This window comes from Schistosoma haematobium, chromosome ZW (genome assembly GCF_000699445.3).
Source record: "Schistosoma haematobium chromosome ZW, whole genome shotgun sequence".
Taxonomy (NCBI): Eukaryota; Metazoa; Platyhelminthes; class Trematoda; order Strigeidida; family Schistosomatidae; genus Schistosoma; species Schistosoma haematobium.
Genome location: NC_067195.1, coordinates 8,549,220 through 8,575,728, shown reverse-complemented (window position 1 = coordinate 8,575,728; position 26,509 = coordinate 8,549,220). Strand labels below are relative to the sequence as shown.

At 31.6% G+C, this 26,509-nt stretch overlaps 1 protein-coding gene across 1 annotated transcript in view; it reads left to right on the top strand.

Moving 5' to 3' along the window:
- Positions 1–8,564: 8,564 nt before the first annotated feature.
- PAX5 (Paired box protein Pax-5) overlaps positions 8,565–26,509 on the top strand; it is a gene marked incomplete at both ends in the record, with an annotated part of 36,486 nt that continues 18,541 nt past the window's right edge. Inside the window, one exon of the mRNA XM_051218655.1 lies at positions 8,565–9,729. Coding sequence (XP_051070300.1) covers positions 8,565–9,729 — 1,165 coding nt within the window. The remainder of the gene's footprint in view (positions 9,730–26,509) is intronic.

The following is a 26,509-nucleotide window of genomic DNA, read 5'->3' as shown; positions in this document are numbered from 1 at the left end:
ATAGATAATAATAAACATTATTTTCAATAAAATGTGGGAATATTGACAGATTATTATTATTTTTCTCGTTTATATTCAATATTTTACATGTATAGTATATTGTTATCTTCCCCCAAACTACGTTTCTTTTTTTTCTATCCCTTACCTTGTCCAAATTTCATTCATTTCATTCTTTAAAATAATCAGTATTTGTTATTTTATGAAATGATATGATTGTTTGCTCTTTGGTTTTTTTTTCTTCTTTTTTTACGATGTAGTATTTATCATTTGGTATTCGAATAGATGCTGGTTGAAAATAACAGAATCTCTTTAGTTTAATATGTTCATTATTACACATTTCTTTTTACGTGACATATACTATATGGGTAATATAACATCATCATTATCATCATTATAAAGTTGTCATGAAATTTACTGCTTAACAGGTAATTGATTAACTAGTTGGAGGTTATTTTGATCCACTTATATAGTATTATCAATATATTATGAAGTCTGAAAGGGTTTTAGTATTCTAAGACCTATATATGCATTCATCCTGATGCATATGTACACGTCCATACGCCCACATCACATATTTATTATACTTTTCTGTATGTATTTGAATACATTCCCAATTGTACTTGTATATATATATATGCCTGTGTCACAATCTAGTTGACTTCAATTCAATAGTTAAGTTGTGTTTTTTTCTTTAAAATTTCTCTCAGACCCATTTCTATTCATTATTAGACTACATGCTGAGGTTAGTTAAGCACATGATTATTCCTTGTATTCCTTTTTTTCTTTTCTTTTTCTTTTTTTTTAATCTGTAAGAATAAGTCATATTTGTCCAGTTTCTATATAATATGTATATCTATATAGAATTGAATACAAGTTCATCATATAATAAATAATGGAAGAAAGTATTATGATAATAATTTTTAGACTCAAATTTATTAGAGATAAATAAATAATAAAAAAAATAATAATGAGAATAAAGGAAATTTATAAAAGTCATTTATTAATGTAACAATATGAATAAAGAAGACATTATCACCTATAAGATGGGACACGTGTATGTCTGTATATCTCTATATGGTTATATGTGGACAGACATACATTTACAAATGTATACACTATCCCCATTCAGTTTGCCTTATTCTAATGGAATTGTAGAACACAAGATTCAATAAAAATAGTCAGGTTGATAAAAACTGATACTACTACTACTACTACTACTACTACCAATAATAACAACAATAATAATAATAATAATAATAATAATGGTAGTAATAATATAGAATGCAAACAATAACGGGAATGGCTCTAGAGGTGTTATTTGTCTTATTATTTTTGTTGTTGAATAGTTGACCTTCTTTATACTTCTTTTCAAATTTTCTTTTATCTTAATTGACCTTTTATGAAGTAATAACAAGACTGGATTACATCGGTTACATATTGATACTGTTTTAAAAGGTAGAATTGTTTTGATGAATAGAAATTCTACTTTGCATTAAAATAAATTAGCTGAATATATGTAACATATTGTATCTTCAGCATATCATAAGATTATGAATTAATTTAATGTTAGTGATAAAAACATCTTAATGTAATTTGATGTAATATTTCTTTTAAATCTGAATGTAACTCAGTTATGAAGTACAGTTTCGATGTAGCTTTTTCTCTGTAATTTTTTAATACTATTACTATTACTATCATGTGTGTGCTACTGATGTAGACAGATACAAGTAGTATGCAACACCAGTCGAAAGTGGAATGCCCGATAGCAGAAGGTTAAGAAGATCGAAGAAAAAAGAATGAGAACGGAGAGTGATTGGTGTGGAAACGGAGGAAAAATCAAGTCTGAGACAATTGATTGACACTTTGAAAATGAAGTATTTACTATATGATTCTCAAATTTTATCAAGATATTCTGTAATGTTGTATTGAAATACATTCGATTGTCCCCACTTGTATTGTCGTTCACCACACTAGAACTATCAGTACTACCACTGTTAGGTTGTCTAAATCTAGTTTGAAGGTGATTCAAAATGGTGATCTAGTATCTGAACACCATATGGTTTGTTCGTTGAGACACTTCTCATCTAGTGATTAATTGCTCGCGCGCGAAACCAGTAGGTCCTGGGTTCGAATCTCGCAGGGGATGAGGTCGTGGATGCGCACTGCTGAGGAGTCCTGCAATAGAACGAAACGGCCATCCAGTGCTTCCATGTTTTCCATGGTGGTCTAGCTTCAACTGACTCATGATCTTAATCATTGAAATTACTATAATATCCACAAAACCTATCTGATACTTCTCATTTATATCTGTATATATATATATTAATAGACCATGAAGTGAAGCATACAGTATTCAGATATTTTGTTGCGCAATTACTCAAGTTTAAAAAATCTCTGGCGAGATTTTATCGTTATAGCTCATATAGAACTTGATGCTATATTTTGTTAAGTTTTCACAATAAAAATGCACATACGAGATTCTTGATTAACGTATTTCCATCTAGTGAATACATAATTTTAATGTTTTTCATTATTCTTCTCACTTAAGATTTGTTAACCGACCAATATTGGCTGTTCTTATTAAATCTTATTGATTCAATGTGTTGATGAATAGAAAATTTATCGTAGAAGGTTTGTGAAAAATGTGGAATTTTATAGTTTACATCTTGAGTTAATCTTCAATAAACAACTGTTTAAAAATTAGACGACTTTGAACGACCGTTTTGTCCTAGTATAGAACTCCTCAGAAGTACATATGCATATCTCCCACTGAGGATTGAACCCATTGCCCTCCGTTTCACGGAAATTCCGCAAATTTAGCTCTATATGTTATTGCATTTGGGTAATAAGAAGACGTGGAAGCAAAATAATTAAAAGCAAATGTTTTATGCATCGTATTTTTGTTAGGATTTAGACTTCATAACGTTCAAGTTGTTGAAGACGATTATACAATTCAAATTTTGGACGGTTTATTGAAAAGTACTTATGTTTATCAAAAATCATTATGAAAAAGTCAGTTATTCATCACACAAAAGGATTACTAGACTTTAACTGAAATCCACAAAGGGTAACAATAAGTGAGTGAGTAACTGAAATCCCTTACAAACTCATAATTAGCTATTGGTTCGCCTTATTGTATTTTCATACATGATTAGCAAAATTGAACTATTATTATTATCATCATCACTATTTTATGTAATAAGTACATACAATTTAACTTATACAAGTTTTTAATGAAATACATGAAGAATTTTATCAGTCAATTTGTAAATGGTCAATGGATATTTATAGCGACAACTTATCGAAAAGAAAGATATCACTTTCCATGTGGATTAAATTTTTCCATAAGAACTGTAAAGATTTTAAGGATAAAGTAAGGCCAAAAAGATTGTCACATACGAATGGCAATGAAAACATCTGTGTATAGATGATTAATCATGAACTAAATTTTGCAAGACTATCTGTACATACGCAAAATGATAGGGTAATTGAAAAACTAATTTCTTTACAACTAAAGATGTTTTGAATTATATATATATATACTCAAATACAGTACCTTTCGTTTTAAACATATAATGTCATTGTATAAAGAGACATCTTCAGATTCAACTGTTAGCTACCATCCAACTAGAATAAAAGCTTGATACTAAAAGACAATATTCAAATAATCAAGTCAGTGTGCATATTTGCCAATAGAGGCTGATTAGCTATAGTTCTGAGCATTAATGATAGGAAGGTACAAATCCTTGGAAATAAACTAAACTTGATTGGGATTGATTGATCACTGAGCAGTGACCGTTGTTATGTATGCTAAGTCCTTCGCAGTGGTAATCGAATTCAGGAGATCAATCACGGCTTTAATAGCTAGGTGGTAACGTCTCTGACTGGGAAACTTCATGATATGGGATCAAATCCGCTACAGGGTGTCAGTTCTCTCAAATTTATAGGTACAGCTTGCTAATGAGTGTCTAACAGTAACAAACTTAAGTTTATAATATGCTACTGGGTACACCTAACCGTTACCATAATACTAAATTCGTCATTTTATTGGTTCTCTCTGGGATTAATATTCTGCGTGAAAACAATATTACTTACTTTACTTACTTATGAGTGGTACCTGTTGTGGAGCATAGGCCGCCAACCAGGGATCTCTAACAGGACTCTCTTTTTCAGTTGCTTCCAACTGTTGTTCATTAATTTATTATCCGCCTCAAACCCCCCCAACACAATAAGTATTTTGTTTGCTCGTTTCCCTTTTCTCTTCAGGATTCAAAGTTAGCTTTTTTTGTGAAGCGTTATTATGATTATCGTAATGTGTGCTCTGTCCGCCTGCAGCGTCTTTTCCTAATTTCCTTTTTATCTGGAAGTTGTCTTTCTCTTAACCATAGTGATTTGTTACTGATGGTAATTGGCCAGTAAATCGAGATTATTTCGGGGTGACAATTGTTTACAAGTACCTGTACTTTTTTGATGATGGTTGTTGTAGTTCTCCACGTTTTAGCTCCATACAGTAGAACTGTCTTGACAGTTTTATTGAAAATTCTGACTTTTATGTTGGCTGACAGTTGTTCTAAGTTTCAGATGTCCCATAACTGTGGAAATGATCCTTGTGATCTGCCAATCGCTGCCTTAATATCTGTATCACATTCTCTTTGTTTATAGATGATGCCATCCAGGTATATAAATACTTCCAGCCCTTCCAGAGGTTCTCCATCAATTGTGATTTGGTTGATGCTGTGTTGTAGTAGAGGATCTTGATTTTCCTCTTATGTAAATTGAGGCTTGATGATGCGGAGGCCACTATCCATTTTTGCTTATAATGGTATAGTTATGTTTGAAGACGGTAATCTTAATTGGTTGCAGGTCAAGTGAACTATAAAATTGATTTTTCCCCCATCATCTTTGATATTTAATCACACTTTAATAAATAGCAATTTCATAACCTTATTAATTAGCTGTATTTGTTAATTTTAACAGTTCACTGTTGTGACTGATAGGTCCTGGATTCGAATCTTGCGGGGCGGGATCGTGGATGAGCACTGCGAAGGACTCTCATACTAGGACGAAACGGCCGTCCAGCGCTTCCAGGTTTTCCATGCTTGTCTAGCTTCAATTGACTCATGATCTCAACTATTAAAATTACTATAATATCCACAAAACCCCTTCTGACATTGCAAATTGCTTTTATCCATTAATTTATTGACTGTTAACTGTTACTCTATTTGATTTTTTCGAAACCGACTGCTGAGCAATCTAAATAAAATATTTTAAAATCAATGTGGTCAGATGCAGTTTCTATTTGTATTTAGTGTCTAGTAAATCCTCCTCTGTCATCTTTGTCCTCTTCTCTGAATCATGGTGGTTCTTTTGGCGGGTACCTGTCATTCATTGTTGTATCAGTCAGGAGTATAAGTAGCCTACATCTTCGACTTTAGTCATTTGCTGTCTCCATACAATGCTATTGGTAAGCTACTATTTCATTTCTGATTTGGTTCACTGCTTAGTGTTCTAGGCTTTCAGTAGAACTTCGCAAACGCACCGTAATGTTATCGGCTTGTCAGCAGAAAGAATCTGGTTGCTAAGGGTTGATTTCTTTTCTTGTTAGAGATGTGTGAGTGGTTTTCGCTATCCTGTCTCCAACACCATTGAAAAATAATTGTCTTTGAGGTATATGAAAAGGAAACTATTGTGATAGTGGTTTTAACTATTTTGGAGCCTAACAGACAACAGCGTGAAACCCGTCACACACAACGTTTCGTTATGGAGTGATGCGTTAGCTTTGTATCTCAAAGGCCTAACCTCTGAAGACGGAAATATGTAGAGCAAAATAAGGTGTTCTATTTTTAGGACTGGCCTCTTCTAGCCCTTTCTTGTTGTTACGAATAAACAATATCGTTATTGTTGCTGGTTGTCTGAGGCAAAATACTGTTGACAATCACATCCCTAAGAAGTACTATCCTTCGCGTACTTATCCTAATTTATTAGTGTGATTTTGTGATAACACAGTAGGGAAAAATAATAAGACATCATATTTTATGATTAATAGTTTCTACATCATAAACTGATCTTTGCTAGACCAACATTGGAAACAAATAATCCCTGGACAGCTATCTCATCCTAGTATGGGATTCCTCCAACGTGCCCACACACGATCCCCTCATAGGGTATTGAACCTCAGACCTTCAGTATTGATTGTGAACGTTTGAACCCTAGACCACTAAGTGTGCATGTCTAAATTCAATCCATTCACGATATTGAGCGATTATCTTTTATTCCCTCACACTCGGCATAGTTGAAATTCACTTAAAATTGGTCACTATTATTATCATGAGTATTATCAGTATAAAGTTGTATGGAGATTACAGAATTATCACAATTTCTAAATTATTATCGGCTTACTGTATGTTACTAGAAAAAAAATATGTCAGTCCACCAGGTAACTGAATCACGAAAATTCATTGTAAACTAAAATACACTTATAAATAGACGAACAAATCTTTTTCATTACATCAATTTTCTCTTTTCTAATTAAGCACAACTAAATATTTCATAATGATTGACTAACATGCATTTATGTAAGCGATGATGGATAGTGGTTAGCAGTGGAATCCAGTTTGATGCGCGTTTCGTCCTATTTGGGACTCGTCGGCTGGATGTACATGCATCTCACAGTTGATGTTCACTCTGAGACTCGAACCCAGTACCATTCGCTTCAAACACCATCTCGTTATCCACTTAGCTACTGAGTCCTGATAGCCACTTGCTTGTGCATTGGGGTGAATTTAAATTCACTTTCAACGAGTTCCAGTGTGAACATCAACTCTGAGATGCAGGTACATTCAGCCGACGAGCCTCAAATAGGGCGAAACACCCGTCAAACTGGATTCCATTGCTTCTGACTTAAGGCAATATCGAGGCATACGCACAGTATGCACATATGCCAACAAGAGACTGATCAATTGCAGTCTTAAACCTCAATTAGAAGATACAAGCCATAAAATACCAAGTGAATTTAACATGCATTTTGTTTGCAGTTTTCAGTTCTATCCATATCTTATTCCAGCTCTCTATGTGTATATATACATATATATATGAGTTTATTCCACTGAATTTCTGTCCCTCTTTCTTTTTATTTATTTCTATCCCTATCTCTTTATTTCTCTGTCTTTCTCTTATTGATACTAATTTGTTGTTTTTCACAGCATTCAAATGTATACACATGTATGTGTATATACGTATGATGTGAAACAGAATGAAAAACTTTTTTTTCATAAAAAAACCTCAACTAAAATGAATGGATAAAAGGAAATACTGTTACATTTCATAATATAAATTAGAGACTAAAAAATGAAATAGCGGAATTTTCTTGTTTTAATTTTCTTTCCCTATTTCTTCCTATATAAACTATTATATCAATCGGTCATATTTCTTATCTGTTATTATTGTCTATATATGTATATAGGAATTAAATTAACCAATCATTAATCAGATATTATTGACAAAAATTATGATTGGTTAATTTCGATTATATTAATATTAATCATAGTAATAATAATATTGATATAGGTGAATTACATTCAGCAAATCTTTCTTCCTTTTAAGATTCAATATTTACGAAATAATTATTGTTTGAAAATTTTAGGTGGTAAATTTGAATTTTTTTGGTCTTATTATTAATTATGAAAAGAAAGTATAATTCCGATCATCGAAATACTTAAAAAATATATACATAAATCTATATTGTATAAACTAAATCTATCATCAATAGTTACCATGTATTCAAACAAAAGTAATACTAATCTATATGTATTTGTATCAATGAACATTTATAATAAACAAATAATACATTCATATTGAAAACGTAATGGAGAGTATATATTTATATTATATATTATTCAATGAACTCTTTCTATCCGTCTATTTATTTAAATAACTAGATAACTGACTAACATATAAATATACATTGATTTGTTTTTATTCCATTGATTCATTGTTCATTGTTTATTTTGTTTAAATATTTTAATGCTTAAACGAATGTTATCTCATCCTATGAACTTATTCATTGATTCCTTCATTCCTTCATTCATTCATTCAGATAACTAACTAATCAAATGAAACTAAATGAAACCTTCATGAATCTATCAATCATTCAATTTCTAGTTAAATTAATTGAAAATCTAAAATAAAATAAAAACATATATATATGTATATATGAATACGAAAAAAGATTATTATATGTAAGTAAAAAGAAAAGAATTTGATTTGTTACCCTGAGAAAATAAAAAAAAATTGACCTGAAAAAAGAAAAAGTAATTTAAATATTAAAAGTGATAACAGTTTCTTTTTTCTATTTTTTGCTCTTGAATTAAAAAAGAGAAAAAAATTCCATTATAAGTTAGTGATAATAAATAATCTATTCATGTATATAAAATGGATTATATGTATATGTTAATAACAAAACATGTAAAGAATCTGTGAAGAGAAAACAATTTTTAAAAAGTGAACATTTGTTTGTTTAATATGTTATGGTATAATTCATAAATTGAACATTGATCATCATAATTATGTCAAGTTTGAAATATTTATGGCCATCTACAGCATTTGTTTTAGGTAATTCAATGGGATTTAATACATCGAATGGAAATACATTTAATTCATTGAATTCTTCATCATTCTCTTCATCATCATCATCGTCATCATCGTCATCATTTTCATCTGATGTATCACAACATTTTATTAGTTCAATGAATTCTATTACTTCTAATGAATTAATACATTCTATAGCTAATTCATCAATGACACCAGAACTAGTTCAAAATTTAAATGATCTACATACTTTAAGTCATGATCATCTTAATCAAAATGATAGATTTCATCAAATGAATTCTCATTTACATAATAATAATAATAATAATGACAGTAATAGTAATAGTAATGATAACAATGCTTTTACGCACGTACATGCACTTGCAGATCAACAACGACATCTTAAAATGGAAGAATGTGGTTCTTCCATACTGAATAAAAATACTACTGTTAATACTAGTAATACTGGTGATGCGACATCAAGACCTTCTTGGTCATGTATAGACAATAATGATAATAATAATAATAATAGTACTTCTTTTATGCCTATAACTTGTAATCATAGTTATGATGATTCAAAGTGTCAATGTGTCAATGTAGTTGCTGCAGCGGCAGCTGCTAGTTATGCACGTTCTTGTTTGTATCATGGTGTTGCTATGGCTGCAGCGTCATACAATAATTTTGACCCTTGTACAAGAACAATGACTACAACTAGTTTAACGAATTCACTAAGTACATTGAATAGTTCCACTAATATATCAAATATGAATTCATTATATCCAAGATCATTTTGTACTTCAACACCACTGGCATCATCATCTACAACATTACCATCTTCATTATTGCCAGCCTATCATTCAATTCATAATTCACGAGATTATCACCAACATAATCACCATTCACTTTCATTTCCTGTAATACAACAAACGAATTCAATGTTTTTACCACCTCCACCACCACCGCCTACTTGTCAACAATCATCCATGTTTGATTTTAATGCATTAAATTCATATCCCTACTCAACTTATCATCAACGTATTGGAAATTCTAATTCAAATGTGGTGTTGGCTGCAGCAGCTGCGCATAAACATGTACAATACTTTCAAGGTATTTACTCACGTGCTAAATCGAATAAAGCCAAAGGTAAGATTTTCATTTGTATTCGTTAACTGTTCAGTATCAAAAATTATACATCTATTTGATTGTGTTCGTTGACTGTCATCAGGTGACATTTAAGAAATGATGGGTTTTTTGAAGGTTGCAGAATTTTCATAGTTTAAATCATGAGGTGATCGTAGCTAATTTATCGTTGAAAACCTAAAATCACTAGACAGCTATTTCGTCCTGGTACAGGACACCTTTTAGTTCCACTATCCACAGAGGTTGTGAATGTTCATTGCTAAGGAGTCCCATATTATGACAAAACAGCCGTTCACAAATTTTTGTTTTTAAACGGTGATCTAGCTAATTTCAGTTCGTAATTTGAATTATGATAAAAATAAGTCGATAAAATATTTTTTTAAATACATAAGCAAATCCTTAGATCTAATGGATATTTATTTAATTCAATCTTATATTGTCTTTCATCACAGATTGAAACATTCACTAATTACTTTGTTTTAACTTATTTAATTTCATTGCAAGATTAAAATAAAACAGTTTATAAATTCACTTGATGTTGTTTACTTGTCTCTCAACATTGTTTTTTAGGAATGCAATTGATCAGTCTTATATTGGCTTATATGCATCCCGTGAGGAGTGCCTCGATGTACCCTTTAATCACAAGCATTTTTAAGCAAAGATGGATAGTGGTTAGCAGTGGAATCCGGAACGCATGTTTCGATTCAGTAGCCAAGTGGATAACGCGAACGGTACTGGGTTGGAGTCGCGGGGTGAACACCAACTCTGCGATTCAGGCACATCCAGTTGACGAGTCCCGAATAGGACGAAACACGCGTCCTGGATTTCACTGATAACCACTATCCATCTTTGCTTAAAAACAGTTTATGTTTAGTTAGATTGTCTAAAAAATAACTATAGAGGCAATCAAATGAATATCTGTTATCATTTTGATCAACCATAGTCCATATTATGATTATTTAACATAAGACATTAAACATTCATCATGTAGATCCGTTTAAAGTTACTAATCACGCTTAATTTGAAGTTCATAGAAAATTCTGTGAATATTTTTCTTCTCGATGTCGGTTATGTAATTTGCATAAATGTGTACAAAGAAATACTCAAGCTAATTAATAATCACTTTATCCAACATTGTATGTTATGTACAATATGAAATTGTTATCATAAAACATTTCAGTAAAAGAACTATGATTCATAACACATATGGTTGGTGATCTCTTATGATTTTTTATTGCATAATGCATGTACCAGATATAGTAAGTTTATTTTACTTTCCTCTATCCGTATTAATTCCAATGTACCACTGTCCAGTTCTATCAAGATATGTGACTAGATTGGATGATATATGTTCGATAAAACATCCATTCGTTAATTATCTGCAGTATTTTAAATGTCTATACAAAACAATATTCAAAATAACACCAAATGGTTTATCATTTATAGTATTAATAGACCCTAATATTATATTTACGATAAAATAATCTTTCATTAAAAGTCTAAGAAAATAAAATAGTGGGTAACATTATATGATAAGAGATAATATATGAGATTATGGATGCACTTTGCTGAAGAATCACATACTAGGACGAAAAGGCTGTCCAGGGCTTCCATGTTTTTAATAGTGGTCTAGCTTAGATTTACTCATGAGTTAAATTGTGAAAATACTACCATCTCCACAAATCCCCATACTAATAATGATATATAAGAATTTAGGAATTGTAAATCTAATTCTTAGTTATTGCCAAAAACAAGTTGCCTCTTTATATAATTAGTTGAATGGAAAAATTTATTCTCTATTCATAATTCGTTGTTACATGTCAGGTGGATAGTCAGTCAGTCAGTTACAGGCACATATGTGCATTGGTTCAAGTTACCATACCTCATTAGCGCAAGATGAACACCGAATTCATAGAAGTAGTTAATTCAGTGGTGGTAATATATAAAAGAAAGATTACATATAAGGATATAGTACCGAAAGAAAGAATTAATTGGTAGAAAGAAAGATATGAAGCAATTTCAATCTCGTAGTTTAAGGTGTCGGGTGGATAGTTATAACCCCATTTAAAAAATATCCTTCAAAGGGCAAGGAACTCATCTAAATAACAATTAGTTAATTGGTATTATTAAAGACTTCAAAGAAAAACTTAAAATTCAATTCAAGACATCTCTTAATCTGATTCTTGCCATTTTCGATATCTTTCCTATTAGGCTTCCGAGACTTTATATCACTTATAAATCAGATAAATACACTGTATTCTCTTCACACAAACTAATTATTGAATCAAAGCGACTTCTATATAACCACATTCATACAAGAGTAAAGAGTTAAGCAAGGTGAAAGTATAGTATTCGACTAAGAAATCAATAATTTCATGCAACCAATATATCGGGTTGATCAATTAATGCTTGTTTCGAACAATAACATATATTTTCAATTGTATATAAATATCACGGGTTTTCTACTATTTAAAATGAATAAACATTAGTCTGTATTAAAAAAATGAAACTTTCAGTTGTGTTGCAGAGTTTAATCACTGAAGTTTAATGAACAAAGAATAATTTTCAATAATAACTAAATATTAATTAACAGTTGAGTAATCACTGATGTTTTGTTTGTTTAGACCTTCTTTTAGATCAAGATGCAACATATCCATCAGTCTAGATAATCTATTCAAACGTTGAAGTGATAATCAATTCTCTCAAGATTGTATTTAATAATTACTGACGCGTCTTAACTAGCTTAAAAGTTAGATCTAAGGTTTCTTGCCCAACTGCTTCCGATCATTTAACATATGACTGACATTCCATATATTTTAATTTTAAAGGATTTAAATTATGCGAATTAGTATAAATTAAAAAAAGCCCACTAAAATCTAAGAAGCAATAAACTACTGATTTGTGAGAGTATAAGATTCTTATTATAGGAGATTGTAACCAATAGAGTTAACTAAACCAGAGAGAGAGAGAAAGAGAGAGGACCATCATCATTAAGAACTGTGTTACACCATTTATGAATAAAAGACGAACCATTGAAGTTAAACTCATTGATTTCAATCCAACCTGTTACTCCAGAAAAGATAATAATCTAGCTTTCTAGTTGTAGGTATGTTGTGTTGAATAGTTTTCAATTCACAAGTAAAAGTTATCTATCCGCTGATTATATTTGAAATGAAAGATCAATCTTGAACTATTCTATATCTTTCTTTTATGTCATACAACGAAAAAGTAACATCTAGAAAATTATATGAAGTTTTATTATGAAAAATTATATTTCTATGAAGGTACCGTTCGCTTCAAACATCATCGCGTTATCCACTTAGTTACTGAGTCCTGATAGCCACTTGCTTGTGCCATGGGATGAAGTTTGAATTCACTTAGTGTTGTTTTACTTGTATCTTCCCATTTTTATTTAGCACTACAATTGATCAGTCTCTTGTTGATATATGTGCATTCTGTGTAGATTACTTCGTTATAGCCTTGAGTCACAAGCTTTTTAAGCAAAGATAGAATCCCGGGGTGAACATCAACTCTGTGATGTAGGTAAACCCAGCTGACGAGTCCCAAGTAGGACGAAACACGAGTCAAACTGGATTCCACTGCTAGCCACTATCCATCATTGCTTACAAAAAGCTTGTGAATTAAAGCAATATCGAGGCATACGCACAGTATGCACATATGCCAACAAGAGACTGATCAACTGCAGTCTTAAACCTCCATGGGGAGATACAAATGAAACAACGCCAAGTGAATTTAGAAATAAACAATGTCTAAACATCTTTTAAAATCTATCATTTTACTTCATAATCCAACTAACTGTACTGCATATGAACTAGGAAAGTTAATATAATTGCATCCATATAATAACTGAATCTATAAATTAATGATATATCTATAGTGTATGTTGTTTAAAACATTTCATTCTTTGCAATACATGATACGTTAATTATTTCTGTTATACCTTTACAGAAGAATTTAAATTTTTCAATGAGTGTTGCATTTATAAATAATGGAAGACATCTCATCCTATATTCATATATTGTTGTTGTAAAGAGTTTTTTTTCATTTAGTTATTCTATGTGTAGGTGGATACAGTTACCACCATTAATGTATTTATTTATTGCCATTAAATAAACACTTGACTAGTGAACTTCAATCATATAGGAACGAAGATGTGAGTCCTCAATCATAGTAGGTAATAATATGTACAGTATACTGGAAACTGAATTATAAGACGCTAAATATTAGATTGGTTATTCATAGGAGACTAGCTCGATTAAAAGACTTAAGGTTCCAAGTTCAAATAATTGTCTTCCTATGAGTGGGAGCCTCTTCAAAATCTTATAGCAGGGTGTGTAAGTTATTCAATACTGCCTAGTTCTTAATGTCTGTTCTGTTCAAGATAATTTAATATGTAAATTGTGCATAAAATCCCACCCTAATATAACACTTATATGTATAGAGTTGCGGAGATTGTTGAGTTTAATTATGGAACTCTTTAGCAATGCCCATCCACCATCCCGCACCAAAGGTGTTCGAACCAAGGACCTTCGACCTGTCATGTGAACGTTTAACCTGTAGACCACTGAGCCGGTATCCAACAGTGTTAATGTCTAACTCCAACCAATCCACGGTATTGCGCAATCGTTATGTGTCTCACTTAATAGAGATTCTTGGTAACACCAAATAGTCTCTAGAATAATAATGACAGTTACTGCTTTCCCACTAGTTATTGATAAAACTTAATCATTTTAATACAGTGAGTAGTTTATTTGTCAATAGTTTCATTTCGTGTGAGTAATTCAATGGTACAGTACTCAATATAAGTTTACATTATTGAAATTATCTGGAAATCAAAAAGTAAACAACTGTGTTGATACCTTTCTATTTTTTCTCTCTTCATCCCAAGAATTTAAATGTTTCCTTCAACTTAAATGTTTATGTACTCCTTCTAGGATGACTTTTCAACTTTACTAATGATAACACTTTGTACACATAAAAACTTTATTATTTTGATCTATAACACTAACTAATTCAACCACGCTTTATGATTATAGTCTCACAGTGTGTACGAAGCATCTAATGTTTCATCTCCTGTCTGAGTCGTGAACATGTTTTACTGAGAAATCTCATACTAAAATGAAACAACTCCCCAATGCTTCCCAGTTTTCAATGGTTGTCTAACTAAAGCCAGTTTTTTGTGTCAGACTACAAGCTAACTAATCTTCACGACTTCCTCTATTCTTATGCATTTTATATATAGACTACTGTAATACAGTATTATGAATTTATTGTTAGTATGGGGTTGTGGAGATTGTTGAATTTCATCGAAATAATGGATCGATTTAAGTGAGACTACCATTTAAAACCTGAAGGCACTGGGTCGCCATTTCATCTTAGCATGGGACTCATCAGCAGTGCACATACACGACTTCACACTTGGAAATTAAACCAAGGACCTTCGATATTTCATGCGAGTGTTCGACCCTTAGACCATTGAGCGGGGTACAACGTTGTGTAGGTTTGACTTCAACCGACTGACCGTATTGCTCGACCATACTGTGCTTTCAAGTTTTTACTGATTGTCTAACTTAGATCGGTTTTGAATTTATTACCAAAGAGTCTGCAGATGAGGTTATGACTAACGATTGTTTACTTGAACGGTCCTTGTTTTTTGAACAATTGTTAGATCATTAATTAAATAATTTAAGCTAGTTATAAACAAATTGAGATCAAACAGACTCAATCACATATTCCTCACCAACTCCTAAGTGGTGTACAAACATCAGTCAGTTCATGATCTCAATCAAAAACTTAATAATCTCCACAACCTTATACTGATAATTACCATATGCTCACTAGTGACTAGCTTTGTGAAGGAATTCCCGGAGTTCTAGTGAGAAGCCAATCCGTGTCAGGAAGAGACAGGTATCTACCTCAGAACAATGAGAAATGGTCGCGCAATTTCGTGGATCTGTTGAGGTTAGACATTAACACTGTTGGATACAAGTTCGATGTCCTAGATATCAAGCTTTCGCGCGCGAGACCGAAGGTTATGGGTTCGAGACCTTTTGAGGCGGGATCATGGATTCTTACTGCTGAGGAGTCCCATAGTAGGATGAAACGGTCGTACAGTACTCCCAGGTTATCAATGATGGTCTAGCTTCAATCGACTCGTGGATTCAATCGTGATTGCTATCTGCTGATAGTGTTTAAAAATAATGTATGGTTGTATATCATCTCTGAACTTTAATTATAAGAAAATGATGGTTTCCTCAAAATTGACGTAATTTTCAGTTTCCTACTAGTATTATTAGTTTTTTTATTGACAAGATAACTGAATTTATAAATATGTTAGGTGATATATAGGATTCTATTTATAGAATGGACGTTTTGGTGTTGACTAACAGAAAGCAAGTTATTTCTTATTCAGTCATATTAAACTCATTGGATAGATGTATGTGTAATTTTCTAATAGATTGATTCTCTGTTTCTCTTTCACTCAACGATTCATTTATAAACCACTAGATATTACTATAAATTTTTTAAAATTAGCGACTGAACAAATTCCCTTGTTGACTTAATTTAATGATCAGAACTGCTATATTACAACTTGAAATTCTGAAAGATGAATATTACATATGAAGATTTGAAAATCCTGGTTTTGACTCAAAGATCGATTGCTGAATCTAAATGCTAAATAATCTCCTATTAAAATAAAACAAATAACCAGCTCTACCTGGTTTTCCATCCGTACTTTAAATAGAATAAGTCACTGTTAGGAACTGCCCTTAAATTCAGAATGTGAATAAATTCGTATTTATTTTGATCTGTCTAGTACTTGAACGCTTGATGTGAGTTAATAATCACTTCTCAGTCCGACATCGATATCTCACACTTTGAACAAATGGTAAAAGGTAGGTAGGGTAAAAGGGAAAAATTTACGTACAAAGTTAGTCAAATTACAGAAAATAAGGATATTTGTACACTAAGTCATAACTTTCATATTAAATAAGCTTCCTGGAATTACTATGAACCTGGTAAAAAAATCATTCATTATCTAACCATGATATGACTCAATATTCGTCATGTTGCTAGTTCTCGTTGAGAATTTCTGCACAATATTGATAAGACGAAGTATTCATGTTCTAACCATTTTTAGGAGGAATCCTTGAGGATTATCAACTAAACTGAATTCTATCTAAGCATACCAGAAATCAGTAATAATATTTACAAAGACAGGTATTTTCAATAGATTCTTCATAAAGTGTTTCTTTTGAAGATAGATAGTGGCTAGCAGTGAAATCCGGTTTGACGAGCGTTCTGTCCTATTCGAGACTCGTCAACTGAATGTACCTGCACCTCAGAGTTGATGTTCACCCTGAGACTCGACCCAGTACCGTTCGCGTTATGCAATTGGCTACCGAGTCGAAACGTGCGTCGTGGATTCCACTGCTAACCACTATCCACCTTTGCTTAAAAATGCTTGTAATTAAAGGGTACATCGAGGCACTCCTCACGGGATGCATATAAGCCAATATGAGGCTTATCAGTTGCAGTTCAAATTAACAACGGGAGATACAAGTACAACAACAGCAAGTGAATTTTATGCTTCTTTTAAATCTAAATTGTGACATTCTTATACATTTGAATAACAAAATATTCATCTAAATTCGTAGAATATTTTCTATACGCAAAATAACTGACCTACTATAATTTATTAATAAAACGAATGCATTCTAAAGTGTAAAGCTGATACCAACGGAAAACTGAACAACTGCTGAATATCAACAGTTAATTAATCGTAGAATTTGTACGAAATACTTTCAAAATTTATCAGATAAACATATCAACACAATGGAAGATGATCGCGCGATTTCGTGAGTTAGTAGAGATTAGACATTAACACCACCTGATGCCGGCTCAGTGGTCTAGAGGTTAAGCGTTTGCGAGCGAAGCCAAAGGCCCTGGGTTCGAATCACGCCAGGCGGGATCGTGAATGAACACTGCTGAAGAGTCCCACAATAGGACAAAACGGCCATCTAGTACTTGCTGATTTTCAATGGTGTTCTAACATTGATCCATTCATGATCTCAATCAAAAACTTAATAATCTTCACAACCCCATACTGATAAATATATCATCATCATTCAAAATAATAGAAACCTTATTTTATTAAATATACGATTTACAAAACTCATCCAATCATATCACATGACCAAGTGATTGCTTCATTACTTTTTTTCCTCGTTAATAAGACAATGTAATCTATTAACTAGAATAATTGTTACAAACCATTTCAAAAACTGATCTTAGAAATGTTCCAATAGTATAATGTACGTTTCTAATAACGACAACATTTACAACAACAAATTTTTTCTTCTCAATATTTACAATAACGAACCAATTAGTTTCTTATAAGAAAAATACAATTCAATTTATATTTGTATTATATTCCCTCTATGCATTAATATGCCAATCAAAATACCCTACATTATTGTATACCGCTATTCAAAGACAAAACTAAAACTGATTTATAATTCATTAGTTTGGTCCAATATATCAGTAGTATTGTTATTTTTCACTTTATTATTATTATGTTATATGAACATAAATAAAATAATACTCAACAGTGATTGGTTAAGAACATACGTGTAAATGATGTATACATATTCATACTATGTGTACTATTATTGCTACTTAGCAGAAGTAAATCCATTTTTTTGCACATATGTACATTTATGTATATAGTATATATAACCCCTTGGGAGTTGATTATTATTACTTCCTAAAATTATTTAATACACATAAAACTATATATATATATACATATATATATATATATATATATATATATATATATATATATATATATATATATATATATATATATATACATGGGTAGATAGATAGGTAGATATACAGAGCACAATCACATAGTATCCTGAATACTATTGGTTATTATTATTATTATTGTTTCTATGATGATTATTATTCTGTCTTCTTTGTTTTAAATTTTACTTTATTTTATTTTAACACTGGTTTACTATTTAAGTACAAGTTTTCTGTTCTCTTTTTTTTCTTTTTTTTCAAAAAACAAAAACAAAAATAAGAAATGAGCACAATATTCGGAGAAAAAATTCTTTACTGTTTTGAGTAAAATAAATAATTTATTTATCAGAAACTAGTTTTTCCAAGAAAAACAACGTACATATGTATATTCATATATATATAAAACCATAAATATATTGTTTCATGTACACGCGTATCAATAAATTTATGCATGTCAATGTTCAATATTAATAATAATTTTTCAAAGTTTCAATGATGTGAAGTTTTAAATTCATTTGATATTGTTTGTTTGAATCTTCCTATTGATGTTTAGGACTGCAATTGATCAGTCTCTTGTTGACATATGTACATCCTGTGTAGATTGCTTCGATATAGCTTTAATTCACAAGCATTATATGCAAGTATGTAAAGATTGCATAAGTAAGTGGTTATCAGGACTCGGTAGCTAAGTGGATAACACGATGGCGTCTGAGGCGAACGGGTACTGGGTTCGAGTCTCAGAGTGAAGATAAACTTTGGGATGCAGGTATATCCAGTTGACGAGTCGCAAATAGGACGAAACACGTGTCCTGCATCACACTACCAGCCACTATCCATCTTTGCATGTGATGTGTAATTTTGTTTTACTACTTCTAGATACGAAGTAGTATAATAAGGTAGGATATAGAGAAGAAAAATTGAAATAAATATTTTAAAATATTTCGAAAAAAATTCTACTAGAATACTCGATTTTGTAAATGTCTATTTTATTATATTGAAATGACTATTTTCTGATGTTTAGTAGCAACTCATTATATATGAAAATTATATCTGAAATAATCTTTTACTTACATAGTAAATTACTCCTTTTACTCCTAGTGGAGCATAGGCCACTGACCAGCATTCTCCGACCCACTCTGTTCTGAGCCTTCCTTTCTAGTTCTATTCAATTGTTATTCATTCTTCTCATGTCTGTCTCCGTTTCTCGCCGTAATGTGTTCTTTGGTCTTCCTCTTCTCCTTCGGTCTTGAGGATTTCAAGTGAGGGCTTGCCTTGTGACGCAGTTTGGTGTTTCCTCAAGTGTGTTCTATCCACTTCCAGCGCTTCTTCCTGATTTCTTTCTCCGATAAAATCTGGTTTGTTCTCTCTCACAGTAGGTTGTTGTAGATAGTGTCTGGCCAACGGATCTGAAGTATCCTGCGTGGACAACTATCAATAAACACTTGCATCTTCTGGATGATGACTTTCGTAGTTCTCCAAGTTTTCGCCACATACAGTAGAACTGTCTTGACATTTGTATTAAAAATTGTGACTTTGGTGTTCGTTGACAGTTGTTTTGAGTTGCAGATGTTCTTCAGTTGTAAATATGCTGCTCTTGCTTTTCCGATCTGTGCCTTCATATCTGCATCAGATCCACCATGTTCATCAATGATACTGCCCAGTTATGTAAAGGTTTTACATCTTCCAAAGCTTCTCTGTCAATTGTGATTCGATGGGTGTATCCTGTGTTGTATCGGGGAATCTTGCTTTTCCCTTTGTTTATGTTGAGACCTAATGCTGCTGATGCAGCTGATACACTGGTCATGTTCTGCATTTGTTGTCGCGCGTGCGATAGAAATGCTAGAAGTAATTTCAGTGACTGAAATTTAAAAAAATAATTTTAACGTTTTGTCCTACAAAAGTTTCTGGACTTCTTCAGGGTAGAATAATCGAAATCAAAATCATAAAAGAGATATATAGGATTTTAACGATCAAATCAAATCTTTACTGTGCTAAATCAATCATGTTTAGATATTAGACTTAGTAATAAGAATAACAAGTCAGTTAAACGCGAATCATATGAAAAGTTCACAATATGAAGATGAATGGATGAACAAATTTTGTGTGTGTGTGTAAGGTTGAGTTTGATGATTTGCGTAATGTATGTCCTATCCATTTCCATCGTCTTTTCCTAATTTCCTCTTCAGCTGGGAGCTGGTTTGTTCCCTCCCACAGAAGGCTGTTGCTGATGGTATCTGGCCAATGGATGCTGAGTATCTTGCGTAGACAACTATTTACAAATACTTCTACCTTCTTGATGGTGGTTGTTGTAGTTGTCCAAGTTTCAGCTCCGTACAGTAAAACTGCCTTGACGTTGGTATTGAACTTTTTTAAATAATTCACATTTAACTGATTCATGTTATATTATTTACTAAAATCTACATCCAAATATGATTGGGTTAACATAGTATAGATTTGATCTGATTTGATTGTTAAAACACTAGATATTTCTTTGATGATCTTAATTTCGATTGTTCTACCGTGAAGAACTTCAGACAACGTTGCTGGACGAAATTTGGAATTATTTTTAAAAAATCTCAATCACTGAGATTACTTCAAGTATAATTTTCATATATATTGAATTCTCTATACTCGGCGTTCACTTATTGTCAAAATACTCGTTCTAATCTTGACGAATAGCCGTATAAATTTAATATTAATTTTTTTAAATAGAAGTAATAACTTGTCCACAAATGTTAGGATATTCAGTCCCATGTTAGCCGGTGACCAACAACAGGTTCACACTTCATTTGTTTTGCTCAGGATCCTGGAGCCCATATAAACTATTGGTTTGGAATCAAGGTTTTCCAACTCCCGTAGATGGATCTCCATACCCACCAACCTGGTTAAAGCGCCGGACATTCGCTTTTCGTCATCTCAATTTCGTAAACAACAGTAATGCTGCGAGTTGATGAAACCTAAATGAAACGAAATGCACATTCTGGATTCTACTACTAGCCATAGTCTATGTATTAAAAAATACAATTTATATGTATAACAAATATACACCTTCGAAAATGAGCTCACTGGAGAGGATTCCTAAGCTGAACTCATTGTTCTTTAGCTAGATAGAAAAATATTTAGAATAACATTTTAGTTTGCATGAAATCATAAATTTCCAAACTATTAAATAACATACCAATTTTATCAAAAAGTAATTCATTTATTTGATGTTTTAAGACTAGTTATGTCTAATGGTTAACCACAGACACATACGGATATGGACATGGATGAATGAAAGATGGTCGTTAAATATCGTCGATTAGTCAGACTAAGAGATTAACACCGTTGGACACCGGCTCAATGGTGTGAAGGTTAAGCGTTCTCGCACAAAACTGAAGGTCTTAGGTTCAATTCCTGAGTACGGGTTCATTTATATGCACTCCTGAAGAGCCTCATACTGGAACGAAACAGCCATCTAGTATTTCCAGGATTTCATTAATGGTCTAACATTGATCGGTTCAGATTCAAATGACAATATTTTAACATCTTTTTATGTGTACATATGTATGTAAATGAAAGTCATTTTTTGTTTGTTCGGTTTAATCAAATTAAAACTCGGTATATTTACTGAGTCATTCATATTCTTTAAATAAAGGTTGATATAATAGAACTACATAGCTATAATGTCTAGAACCTAATTAACTATATATTTTTCGTTTTCTCCGTAAAACATTCATTGTATACTCAATATTACATCTGACTAATTAATTTAATCCCCATGAGAAACTAATAACTATGAATATGAATAGGTAAAGGTTTATAATGTCAGTGATAAATATTCAATAAAATAATCAATGAATTGTACTTCTTACTATTCAACATTCAATTCTTATATGTGATACACTTTTTGGTCCAACTGATAGTGATGATGATGTCAATTAAGATTAGACATGAAAAACTAATTTGTAATAAGCTATAAAAAAAAGATAATTAAAAATCGATTTTCTTCTACGAATATTATGATAAACTGTAGCACATAATACTGGCGTTTAGTTTGAAGCAGGAACAATCTGAAACAACAATCTAACTGTTAGGACTGGTAAATGCCTCTGAACTAAGAACGCCGGCGTACTGTCACAACAGATATATTTTTGAAAAGAATTGAAAGACGCGGTTCGAGTACAAAAAGGGAAAACTTATTAGTTTTGTCAATTGTTCTGTAGGTTCTAGCTTACGTAAGGCTTGTTCCTCTTCTTCCAGACTCACGTTAATAATGTCACATGTAATGATTTCCAATACTGTTACAAAACTACTTTACGAATTATTGACTTTTTTTCATTCTATCCAATTCTGATTGATTTTAAATGATAAAAGAAGCACTTATTGAGTAGTGACTATGTTTGTTATTTAATTCTGTCAATATTTAGCTACGTAATCAGCAAATAAATATAGGAAATTTTGATCTGAAAATAAGTGACTACTTTCAACAAGATTATATAATGCTTCTTATTCTACAAAATATGATCTTGAATTTTTAAAAATATAGTTTTCCTGTCAAAATGACAGAAAAAAATATATAACACAAGAATATATTATCGATGGAAATAATATTTAATGATGACGATTGTTAATGATTATTGAAGCATGACCATATTTAATGAAAAATGGTTGGTACAATTATTGATATGAACGAAAAAAGGAAGAAAAGAAGAAGAAGAAGAGGTAAAACAAAAAATGTAACCATGAGAAAATAGGCGGGAAGAAAGAAAGTGAGTATATGTATGTATGTATGTATGTATGTATGTATGTATGTATGTATGTATGTATGTATGTATGTATGTATGTATGTATGTATGTATGTATGTATGTATGTATGTATGTATGTATGTATGTATGTATGTATGTATGTATGTATGTATGTATGTATGTATGTATGTATGTATGTATGTATGTATCCATGTATGCTCGTATATATGCAAATACACACACGCACAATGCAGAACAACAGTAAACTAACTCAAAAATGTAGATTTTATAAATTTATGAAATTTTCATGTCTCTAAGGCTTCCTAGTTTGTGATTAGTTAGAAGAGGGAACAGCTACACCTATTAACAAACATGTATACATACAGACACAGAAACACATGGTCTACTATTTACATGTTACAGAACAGTCTTGGAACTTAATATTTTCTATTTTATTAAAGTAAAAACTAACGCATTTTTTGTAATTATTAACAGATATTTTACAAGAAATTATAAATGGTCATCGAAAATATACGCACAAACACTTTTGTAACCTTAGAAATTGTTTCTTTTTCACACATTCATGTATATAGGTCCACTAATGTTCTATATGTATATGGCCAGTATTTCATTTGACATTTTCCTAGTAATATTGTCATGAATGAAGACTAAGTGAAAATGATCAATTCATGATTTCATACAAAATTATAGAATATCTTCATAAAATATAAGAACTACACACTGAATACTTCATTTGTAAATCTTCTAACAATTGTCTTTCACATTCTGTATGATTCTTCTAATTCACAATTCATTTCTATTTCCCTTTTCTGTTTTCTTCAAGTTGACTTTCACAGCCTTCTGTGGTCAGGCTATAATGTATGGACGACCTTTGAGCGTCGCTAAAATGACCTTGAGAGTGTCTAACTACTTACTTGGGCTAAATGACGGTTATAAAGGGGTGCGCAGAATAAAGATTATGACTTACAGTTGATGGTTAGTGTTGGGAAGTAGATTTAGGGTTTTCATCACGAACTGACATCAGCTATAATACAAAGACATTATTTAGCCAAATAAGTGAATAAATTTCGCGTCAAAATCCATGACCTTTTATCGTAAATCTGATTGGTTCACCCATAGTCTCGCTTTTTCTGCTGACATACATCCCTCTTCTGATTTGTGTTACATACTACTTATGTCGGCCGATATAAGTAGCATACACTACAATATCAATTTTTGTCATTTAGTTAACTTATTAAAAAAGCAAGTTAATAAGACCTAATACATGGTATCAATTAGTTAAGGGATTACGTTTTTTAAATATTAATATTATATTATCTTAAAATATGATACAACAATAAAAGATAAGACAAAATGATAGTTGCAAATGCTTTTGTCTTTATTCCACCCCCACCCCTCGCTCTATCTTATATACAAATATACATATAGATCAATATATAGAGGGATACACCGCGGTTAAATAAAATTATAGCATAGATTATTAATAGTTAATATTATAGATAGTTGAATGACGCCGTTATTTTCATTATTTCTCTTTGATGTATTTTGTTACAACTATTTTTATTTTTCGTATGTTGAGTAGATATTGATTTTCAACGAAGTAATATCAATTAGTGAAATAGAGAAATAGAATAAAAGTATTATGTAATCAGGGAATAGTTTCTATCTGATGTAAAGTAGATGACATTTGAATAAAAGCTGATTATTATCATGATTCTTAATGGCTTTATTCAGTATTGTTTTTATGTTACAATATAGAATTCTCAGTGCAAAGTATTTCAACAAGTTTTCTTTTGTTATTGCTAGATCAATCTTGAAATCTTACAGTGATGATGAACAATCGTCTTGTAAATCATTTAACCAAGATTCTTGAATTATGATTACATCACACTTAAGATACATGTTTAGATTTAATAGGAGTTAAAGATGGTCCATCCTGCCAATTAGTGATTTTCAGTTAGATGTTAGCAGTTCATGAATTGACATCTGAATAATGTTCACTCCTTTCAGTGCATACTTCTGTCAACCACCACAATGTCTTTGATTTTACTTTTTTTGTAAGTTGTGCACTAAAAGATTGCAAATTTTTAATAAATGCGTTTGAATGGGTCATGCCAATAATAAACATAATGATATATTGAAATAAATAGAAACAGATAATTAAGTTTTTGGTTGAGATCATGAACCGATTAATGTTAGAACATCACAATTGAAAACCTGGAAGCACTGGACGGCCGTTTCAAGACCGAAGGCCCTGGGTTCGAATCCCACTCGCGGGATCGTGGATGCGCACTGCTGAGGAGTCCCACAATAGGACGAAACGGCAGTCCAGTGCTTCCAGGTTTTCAATTGTGATGGTCTAACATCAATCGGTTCATGATCTCAATCAAAACCTTAATAATCTCCACAACCCCTTTACTAGTAAGAAACAGATAACTTGTTGGAATATCTAAATAGCAAGAACAGGTAACACGGATATTCAAGAAGGTCGTCAGATGAGGAATTTAAAGATTAGTAAATCGTAAAACAAATTCGAGATTTTAAAAAATCATGACTTATAAATGTTTTGAACTCTTATAAATGGTTCAAACTGAAATGAAAATAGTTGTCCAAATCAGTAGATTTGTATAAATTGTGTAATCCGATTTATAATAAAGCGAAAATGAAGGATAGACTGCTTACTAATTAACTATTTGACTTAATCAACTGGTTTATCAAAATATTTTAGATTTAAATGTTATCACGTAAATAAACTCTATTGGATGAAAAGGAAAAAGTTTTTGGTTAGCGTTTTTTAGCGAGCTAGTTTCCTACTGGATGAGGTCGCTAACCCAATACCAACCCCTCCTCCTTTATGAGGACTTGGCACCGTCAGTAGCCCCAGAGGGGATCCGGAGGAGTACATAATACTGATTAGTTGAGTTATCCTGATTTGTTTTGATTTTAAATTTCCTAAGGAAGTAGAATTTGAACTCTTAATTAAATATTACAGTTTGTTTCTATTGTCACTTTTCACTAAAATCTTGTTGAATAGTTTATTGGGTAGTAAATTTATCAGGGGAACTTTAGGTTCTCAGTTTTATTCTATACCTTTCTTCTAAATAGTTCACCATATACCATCCCTCTGTATTGACAATCTTAACATTAAAATAATGGGAGGATATATATATATATATATATATATATTGTAGTGGTAAATAAG